Source organism: Electrophorus electricus, chromosome 12 (assembly GCF_013358815.1).
Source record: "Electrophorus electricus isolate fEleEle1 chromosome 12, fEleEle1.pri, whole genome shotgun sequence".
Lineage (NCBI taxonomy): Eukaryota > Metazoa > Chordata > Actinopteri > Gymnotiformes > Gymnotidae > Electrophorus > Electrophorus electricus.
Genome location: NC_049546.1, coordinates 15,778,085 through 15,788,097, shown reverse-complemented (window position 1 = coordinate 15,788,097; position 10,013 = coordinate 15,778,085). Strand labels below are relative to the sequence as shown.

The window sequence follows — 10,013 nt, the reverse complement described above, 5'->3', positions numbered from 1 at the left end:
ACCTATATTCGATAAAGATTCTTTGCAAAAGAAAGCCATTTGTTGAAGGCAGATGCGTGTACCTGTGATAGACTTGATGGTTTCGCTGGAGACAGTTTGCCCAATCAGATCGTACTGCACGAGGCTGGAGGATTCGGGAGGGACTTCCACCGAGTGTTTAGGCCCTTTGGTCCACGTGTAGATCATCTCGGTCTTAGGGTAAGCGTCTGAAAGACAGCGTGCGGTCGTTTGGAGTTTATTCAGGGACGGACCGGGAGCCGACAGGAGAACGTTAGAGTGGACAAGGAAGGAGCGAAACGAATGCGGAAGGAATCCAACGGTTTGTGTGGGTGCAGAGGAGTGGAAAAGGCTGCCAGCATCCAAGCGCATAACACCGTTACAAAGCGCATGCCGTAATGCATTTATATGAGAGTGGATGACACGTGTGATCATTTTAGAGAGGACACGGTCATTGTCAATCGGCTTGCTGTGTCACATCCATCGTGTGTGTGTCAGCACGGTAACCCGGGCAACGGCATCGCGCTTAGCCCCGCAATGCATGGTGCAGTCACCCCTGTGCAATGAGGGCCACCTCTCTGGGTGCTCATCCAAAACAGGAGCGGCTCATGATTGGAGGGGGATCCACCTGGGTAGAGCTCAAAGCATCAACAGCCCAATGAAGGTGTGGCCATGTGGTGAGGGGCGGGGTCTGATGGGCAAGCCAGTTTCCACGGTCCCAGTTCTCCTGTCCTCCTTTGAGACCATCTCTCTTCTTCTGATCTCTCCTTCTCTCTTTCTCGCTCTTTCTCTCCAGTGTGATACAGAGTCGAAAAAGTGTATCGCTGAAGCGGAACACTCGCCACCATGAAGATGCCTGTGTGTGCTTCTGTGTGTGTGTGAACGTGCATACTGTAGGGGTTAACGCAAGAATTAGGAATCAGAAGGTAATCAGACACTGAGAGCAACAAAAGTTAGAAAAAACTCCCCAACAGAATAGACAAACGAGAGAACAGAGAGCGAGAAGGAGAAGGATGGAGAAAACTAATGCTTGGCACTAAACAGAGCCAGGGCAACCTCCTCGGCTGCTCCGGACTCCGTTGTCTTTCTCTAAGGCCGAGGTCATCTCTTAACCCTGCCACCAACATTCCAGAAATCACATGTCCTCCTCCGCAATGTCACAATCTAATGGTTCGGGTGGAGGGGCTCCGAAACCCCATGACTCCAGTGGAGCTTTCTTTCCTCCATCTCCTCAAATGATTTTATCTCTAAATCTGTCAGCTTGCAATGATAAAAGCCCCATGCTGTGCACCAACCACAGATTCCTCTGTAGGAAATGAGTTTTTCCCTCCCTTCTTCTTTTTAGCGTTCGTTTTGCTGACTGACCATCGCGGAGACTGTGCTGATATAATGATTCTTTGTTCGGTTTTGAGCAGATGATCTAATTTTGTATTTATTTTCTTTTGCAGTGGGAACAGTAATTATTCCTCCTGTGTGGTGAACCTGTCTCAAATCCCTGCATGTGGAGAACTGTGATAGCTCTGAAATTTTAGAATAACAAACAAGGCAGTTTGCTTCTGTATCAAATTAATGCATTTAAATATAAGCTACAGCAGAATATTCCATTTGCTTACAAAAAAAAAAAAAAAAACCCCAAAAAACCCAGAGAAATATATCCAGGGACAGCTGCACTTGTGCATATACTTCCTGCAAAGCGAAGCGATATCCAAAGCACAACTTTTCTACTTAAACAACTTTTGGTCTGATCCTCCCTAAGAGAACTCTTTCCTCTCCCTCCAATTAGAAGCAGTCTTCCTCTCAGGGACTAGAGGCTCACGGAGGTTTCGAGGCTACAAAGTCTTTTCCTCTGCCCATACTCTTACTGTCTAAAGGATTTCATCCTGTGGGTGCTTTGGTCGGTTTTTCTACAGATTTAAAAGGTTATTTGGTTTTAAAACTGAAACACTGAACACATGCATGATTTTAGTAATGTTTATGTCATTTACACATCATATTTTAGTAATTTGCTATAAATGTCGGCGTTGATTCTAAAAACAATTAGCTGTGTTATCTTTATTGGTTTTGGCGAAAGGTCTGTCTCAGACTGGTGTATTATCTTTTCACACCTACTGCAGCAAACCGCTAACATTAAAAGAATCAAAGAAAACTTACAGCTGCCAAACTTGAGTGGACATGAGTGACCATCCATAGGAAAATCCACTAGCTTCATTGGACACTCTGCACTAATTGTCAGCCTGTATAAAAAACAAAGACACACACACACACACACACACACACACACACACACATGCACACACAAATCAAAAACACTGTTTGAACCCTCCTGAAACCAAAACGGGATTTACAAAATTGTTGACATTCATTGCAGTTTGCGTGTGCATTGTACCTCATGGTATAGAGGATGGTGCCATTCTTCATGATCCGGAAGAGTTTGTTGGGGGCGGTCATGTTGTGGGCCACAGATCTTTTGCCATTCCTGAAGAATGTGTCAGGAGTCCACACTTTGGTCACCATCAGGTTGTTCAGCCGAAGGATCTCGACCGGCCCTTCATACCTCAGCCTCCGGTCGACCCACGTCTGTCGGAAAAACACGTCCATTGTGTACTCCTGAAAAACAGAGAGAACCAAAGCAACTGGATAATGATCTTTGAAACTAGTGAATGTGAATGTGAATGCAGTTTATTGTTTAAAATGGCTTGTTATAACCAATGCACATAAGGAGAACTGCTAAATTTTCATTCACAGTATCTAAACACTTCAGAGCATTATTCCAGCATCTAGGGAACTTCACAAGTAACCACTGGCTGTCAGGGTACCTGGACCATTTGCTTGCTAATTAGTTGCAGACTGTGAATCCATTTCATCACACATCAACTCTGCATGGGAGGCGCTGCATGTTGGTCAAGATTTGATGTATACAGATTCACATAGTTTTACTGTAAGATGGACATGAATGAACACGAGTGCACACATGCATGAACACACACACACATACACAGACACACAGACACACACACATTGCCACATCATATTTAATTTCATACATACCATTTCCACATCAGACACTGGGCCAAAACTGGTGACATAGATATCGGTCTTCACCTCAGTCACTGGACCTATTGAGGAATGGACACGACACCTTTGCAGTTGAAATTCATTCTCCATGATATGCAAATTCCAATATTTGTGTACCTGAGTCTTACAGGTTATGATTCAAAAACAGATATTCTATTACATAAATCAACCCCTAGTGAAAATAAAATCCACAATCAGATTTTGGATTTGAGGGCCTCGGTTTAACACTGCTAGGATAAATGTTCATTACTCTGAGTGAATTACTGCAGAATATGGCATGACTGCAGTAAAGCCAATTATGTAAAGACAAACAAACAAACAATCAAAAACTATGGCATCCCCTTGTGACTCGGAATTAGCGGAAGCTTAGACCTATTTACAGCTACACTCTCGATTGTGAAAGGCTTTATTCCAGATCTTGCAACATTCAGTTTTCAACTCTTTATTCACTCATTAAGACTACATGCATACTCACCACTTACTCACTGTTCTTGCTGTTCACACATTTTTTGGCTTTCCAGTTCCGTGTTTTTTAGGACTGTTGGTCCTGCTATGGATTTTTGAAATATATGTTATCTTCTGCTGTGTATAATGACAGTGATTTCTGGGTTCGCCATAATCATGTGTCCTACCTTCCGCTCGCTGCATTTATGTGCATGTCACATAAATAGTGGACCTAGAAAATATTTTAAGGATTTTAAAAATGCATCTTCATATCGCCACTTCTTGTATACTGGACTCAGTCGTTGTTTCAAAAGGGCAAAACATCTCACATCTCCCTGTCTCCACTGTTCTTGAACATTTAGTGTGACTGCTCCTTTGTTGTTCTGCCACATGGTTGTCCTGAAATTACTAAGTGTGGCTTTGAATCTGGCATCCACATAAAAGACTCTGATGTTAATTCTCTCCTTTCTCCAACACGATGCAACATGATGTATGATGCATCTTTGATCTATCTGTACATGTTCTTGGAGTGGCATACTCGTTTGGTTATAGACATTAGAGGGTGGGCTGATTTAGAATGCCGAAGAGATAGACGATGTTGCGGTTTATGGCTGCATAAGGCATATGCTGCCTCCGATTAACCCCCCCATCTGTATGTTCTAAAAGGAAACAGATTTAAAAAATCCACTTATGTTCTGCTGCCAAGTTTGCAGCCAAATCAGGACCAGCAATTGCACCTGATTCAATTCAAGATTTAAGCCCTTCCCAAAAGCCTCCCAAAATATCCCCCTCCACTGATCTCAGTCATGTCCTGAATATGGAGCTCTTGATGAAGAGAGAGTCTTGCTGCGTTGCTGAACACCCTTGCTTTTCCCAGTCGTTACTACACTGTACACAAAAACGCAGCACTAGCACGTCAATTATAAAATACTTATATTTGGAGTGGGGAAAAAAACCCCGCACCACATAAAGCAGACAAGTGATGAGAATACGAAAGACCCTGCGCATGAACTGCGCTGCACCCCCTATACGCTCCTCCAGCTCCAAGAAAGTGCGCTTGTTAAGTGCAGGTGGGAGTACTGTTTGGGGTGATACGCTGCCTCTTCGGAGAAGTTACGTAAAAAGCGCGACCGTAAGGCCTCGTTACCGCTCGTTACCGCTCGACCAGTAAAGAGCAGCCTCCAATTTGGAGTGAACGCAATACAACCTAGCCTGACAGTTATCATTTTGCAGGAAAATAAGTTTTAAACTTAGCCTATAACTTAAGTTTAATAACAGTTAGCTTGATCACGAAAATATATTTTAAAAAATCCGTAGTAAAATACTACAGGCTGGACATGAGAGGTGAACAATGGATGAGTAAAAGTGATTAAAATTTATTTTTCTTAAAATGTGATTGGCATTTTTGCTTTAAGCACAGAAAAAAACCCCATTAAAACTATTGTACTATAAGCGTCTTTCTCCGCCCCTTTACATAACGAAATTCGATTAGATATTCAAATGCACAGATCTAATGCATAGAACGAGAGCAGAAAAAAGAATGCGTTGTAGGAGGAGAGACTTTGCAGCTCGTAGTTAACCCACACCCCAACATCCTCGGAAGACCATATCCAGCAGGCAATAATCAACCCTAACCCAGCCAGGCAGGGGAAGTGGGGATGTTTATTATCCACACATATTCTAAGGAAGATTCACTTTTCCTACCTGCTAACGCAATTTGAGCACCAATTTTAACTTCAAAAATTAGTTACACTGTGCTTTGGCTTTTATACGTACCGCCGAATCCAGGTCGAAGTCTGTTGTCGTAACCATCTAGGAGTCGGTCTAATATACGTGTGAAATTTTCTGGGTATAATCTATCATCCTTCTTTATCTGTCCAGATATTCTCTTTATGCTGAAAACCAGACACAGCAAAATAACTCGATTTGATGCACATCAATTTGCACACAAATGAAAATGACTAGGATAGAATATCTGTTTAGAGTTATTTATCACAATCAAAATAAAGGTCTCCCACTAAAAGCTGTCTTGATATTCGAGCACTGACGCCGCAGTGTAGATACCACGAGGTTAGACTAGTGTCATAACTGGAGCTGAGAGCGTAACGTATGGATCCTTGGAACTCACCAAGCCGTCAAACAGAGAAAGTAGAAGAGAGTCGAAATATAAGTGGGGTGCACCATCTCCTTCTTGGCAGGAACCATCTTTGCATGCCATACTTTAGGCTTCTTTACATTTCCCCGTGCCAAACGTCTCGTCCCGGGGAAAGATCACAGCCGAAAAGCAGGAGATCGGTTTTTCAATCTTTTGATTGACAAAGAAAGAATGCCAGCCAAGCATCCGTTTAGAGACCCGTCTTTTCGCCCGACGTATACATCCCAAATCACAACTCTGTCGCTACCAAACCCATGTGCAAAAGCGTTCCTTAGGGCAGTGGGTCGCGCTGGGAAAAGCGATAAAACGGAGACGCAGCGCTGGATGCCAACACGAAATTCTCAGTGCCAAAACTGGGCTGTGCGTCCGCCGCGTAACACACGCAGTGCTTCACGCAGCAGCGAGAAGGACGCGGAAGAGCGCGAACTTGGGCGGTTGACGACACGTCCAAATGTTTGGACATCTTCTACTAAGGGTTAATCCTCGTTAGCAGGGTCGATGTACCCAACACCTCGCTCCCTCTGGCAAAAACTGCAAAGTATACTAGACAAGCCATGATGGGCTTTCCAGGACTTTAGAGAAATAGTGTTAATTGACATGTACATAAGGTGTAAATTTGAAAGAGCACTTGTAGGTATTTATTAGCGTGGGTTTCGGTTATGGCTATCGCCAGCATATCCCAAATGAATCGGACGCTCAATATTCCTGTAATGTATATGAAAAAAAGTGTGCCATCATGAAACGCAAGCCCCTACGTTCAAATGGGTCAGACTTTGTCGCAACAAGCTCACGACAAACGCAAACACACGCGCGCGCTCACGCGCAGGCACGCTCACCTTCACAGGTACAGTTGCACTGTACAGTAAGTGGGACAGGCTGCATGCTGCTTCGCAGATTTCAGTGCACCTGGGACAGGGCAGTCTTTGAAGGAATGTGTGTGTGTGTGTTTGTGTGTGTGTGTGTGTGTGTGTGTGTGTGTGTGAGTGCGTGTGTGTGTGTGTGTGAGTGCGTGTGTGTGTGTGTGTGTGTGTGTGCGTGTGTGTGTGTGTGTGTGTGTGAGTGCGTGTGTGTGTGTGTGTGCCTGTGCCCCCAGGGTGGGGCATGGACTGCCATCCTAGGAGGAACAGTATGTTTGCTTTCGAAGCTGAGAGCCATTGCAGTTGGTACTGCTGGTTGTTGGGTTCTCTTGGGTGCAGTGTTCGGTGGCAGCCATGATGGGGGGAGGAAGCTAACTAACACCGGCAGGCTAACATTCAAGCGCATCGCAGCGCTGTAGGAAGCACTGTTCATGGGTTGCCATCATCTATCATTCATTCACGCACGTGAGCGGGGTTACAGGACACTCAGTGAGGACAGTTTGAACTTACCAAGCTCAGAACAATTCAGACAACGCAGTCCGTAGTGTAGTTCTGTTACCACAGCAGGTGAGAGGTTTTCTCTGAGACAGAGGAGGGCGACTCATGGCTTCATGTGAGCCTAGGAATAATTCACACTACTGCTCTCATGTCCTAAATTGATATTAACACATCTGTATAAGCATAGCTGTATGCAGAGGTGTATCGTGAAATATTTAGGACCAGCTATTTAACACATATCTATGATCATGTAGGCCTTATATATATACGCAGTGTCTTTTTTTCTCTTCCTCTAAGAAGGCCTTTGAGGCTTGTCCTAATTTGGAGTTAAAATAAGGAAGCATGACCTTTTCTATTCTATTGAGCATGCTTCTCTGTGACTCTACAGACAACATACCATGCAGCTATCAGAGAAGAGGCTACTGTTGGAGTTTCTGGGAACATCCAGGGGCCAGTGTTTATTTCTGGAGTATCAAAGCAGAGAAATCTATGGCCATGTGATGTACTATAATACTTACAGCATGAATAGATGTAAAAGTAAGTGTGTGTGTGCGTGCGGGTGTGTGTGTGTCTTTGTGTGAGAGATGGGAGTGCAGGATAGATGTCATCTCAGTATCATTAGTGTGAGTGTGTGTGTGTGTGTGTGTGTGTGTGTGTGTGTGTGTGTGTGTGTGTGTGTGTGTGTGTGTGCAGTGTGGGTTTGTCGGCACGCATGCACTGCACCTCTGGAACAAGTTCTTGAGCTACGGTCAAGCTTAACACCCTGCAGGAAGCAAGAGGATAACCTACCTTCATTCTCTCTCTCTCTCTCTCTCTCTCTCTCTCTCTCTCTCTCTCTCTCTCTCTCTCTCTCTCTCTCTCTCTCTCTCCCTCACCACTGTTCACACATAGTGAATTAAATCAACTCTGTATTCATGATACATTTGATATGGCAGCTGGCAGCATATTAATAATATTGTTATTGATTGGGGTGGCTATTTTGATTTGCACCTCACTGCTAAGTAGCCTGGAATCTGAATGCATTGATCCTCTCTTTTAAAAAAAATCCCGTTCCTGCTCAGTTATTGCATAAATAATGATTAAACACAGGCCCCATTCTTCTTGTGAGAGTCCTGATTGGACCAGTGTGTCATCATGCCCCAGACTGAACAGGGTCCTCTCATGGTGACAGTCCATTTAGCTACTATTCTCAAGATTTCATATAAAATAAAAAGAGCCAAGCAGTGATGCAAGATAAGGTTTTATACAGCATATGATTAGTTATATAGTTCTAATGATAAATTAATAATAGTACTGTAAAAATGTAGCGACCAATAAGTCATGTGGAGCTAGATGACGCAATTCTACACCCCACTATAACGTGTCTGTGAATTTCCTCCCGCGATACGAGGTGATTCCTGACAATGGAGTTAAGCACGTTGATATCAACAGGAAGGTGGCAAATATGCACTGTAAATTGATGCATCACATCTCTGGTGCATTTTGACATTGTGAGAACAATGGGGGAGGGCGGAGTGAGAGGGTGTGGAAGCATCGGGAGCGTTGAGAATGAAGGAGGGATGCAGTGGGACTAGAGAGGCGTTTGTGTGTGAGAGAGAGGGAGAGACAGAGAGAGAAAGAGTGAGAAGACTTTATTGCAGTGTTCACGTTCTCCTGAGAGAGAGAGAGCCCTTCAGGAGGCCTCGCGAAGGAAACTAATGACTCAGAACTCAGATATCAGAACTCTGTTAATCAAATCCCTTACAAAGAAAAGCAGCTGACATGAAAACATCCACATGTATGTACTCACACCTGTAAAACACACTCAGACACAGAGACACACAGATGAGAGAGTAGTCCTTCCTTATTACTTGCAACAACAGTGTGACAAATCACTGGATCGTCATCATTTGATGGAGGAAAACCTCTTACTAAGCTCATCCTTCCCATTGCAGTACGGCTTTGTGTGTTATCCTAATTTGAATTCATGGCTTGTTGTGTATCCTCCATAGTTTTCTTGTTTTCAGCATGATCAGTGCCTCTAGTCTTCAAACAGTCCATAATCCCTGATCACCCATGTACCGAAATTATTTATGATAATACTTTCAACATCTTCGACATGAGTGCATGGAACAAAAAAAAAAAAAAAGTGTTCTGGCTTCAGGCGATCAAAAAACCGAAAGCACAGCATTGACAAGGACGTGAGGAAAAAAATCACAGAAATCAATTGTGAGAAAGTCTTACAGCACTTCCGGTAGGTTCCAAGGTTTGGTGCCCCTCCCTCCACTCCTCCACTCCTACATCCCTCCATCCCTCCATCTCTCCACTCCTCAATCCCTCTGTCCCTCCCCCTCGGTGCTATGAGATAAGGGCATGAAGGCCAAATGGTGGAGTGTTGAGGGAAAGTGGCTTGGAGCGGTGCCGTTGCCGTTGGTCTCTGCGTAGTCCCCACGGCTCAGCCCGAGCTCCTGGGGCTACATCTGCTGTGGCTGGTGGGGGGTGCTGTCACCAAGGCAATGAGACAGGAAGTGATGAGGCAGCCAGCTGAGATCATATTTCCATGAAGGCGCAGGGGGAGATAAAAAAAAAAAAATTGTCTCATTAAAAGGAGGGAAAAAGATGGCTGCCACAGGACTTTGGGAGTGAGAGAGCAGAAGGAGAGCATATAACTGACAACAGCAAAATGTCTCCAAACTAGCTAAATCCTACCAAAACAGCTCCTGATCCTTTAGAGAGAAATATTTATCTTGGGAGGGAGGCAGAAAATATTAATTGCAACATTGCAATCATGAGGACACGCAATATGCTTTTGACATAATGTGAACATCTCAAGCACCACTTACAGTCCTTTCAAGTATTTTTATAAGCCCTTCAGAAATGTACCCAAACTAGCTATAGTAAAAGCATCAATTCAAATGACAACATCTGTCAGTCTGAATTCAGGATTTAGACCGATATAAGCTTTACTAGCAGCAGCTGCGGCAAATAAACTTTGTGTAAGCTAAGTT

General features: G+C 44.0%; 1 protein-coding gene across 4 annotated transcripts in view; it reads right to left on the bottom strand.

The window, feature by feature from the left end:
• Positions 1-6,402, bottom strand: part of gabra4 (gamma-aminobutyric acid type A receptor subunit alpha4) — a 21,863-nt gene extending 15,461 nt beyond the window's left edge. For 2 of the 4 annotated variants that reach the window (XM_027017253.2, XM_027017225.2), the window contains exons 1-6: positions 5,645-6,402; positions 5,293-5,411; positions 3,046-3,113; positions 2,384-2,604; positions 2,149-2,231; positions 63-206 (exon numbers count right to left, since the gene is read on the bottom strand). In XM_027017253.2, the coding sequence (XP_026873054.1) occupies positions 63-206; positions 2,149-2,231; positions 2,384-2,604; positions 3,046-3,113; positions 5,293-5,411; positions 5,645-5,721 (712 nt within the window). In that variant the 5' untranslated portion in view covers positions 5,722-6,402. Of the gene's footprint in view, positions 1-62; positions 207-2,148; positions 2,232-2,383; positions 2,605-3,045; positions 3,114-3,547; positions 3,590-5,292; positions 5,412-5,644 lie in introns of those variants that run through there. The other 2 variants (XM_027017234.2, XM_027017242.2) reach the window with 2 other exon arrangements.
• Positions 6,403-10,013: the final 3,611 nt, after the last annotated feature.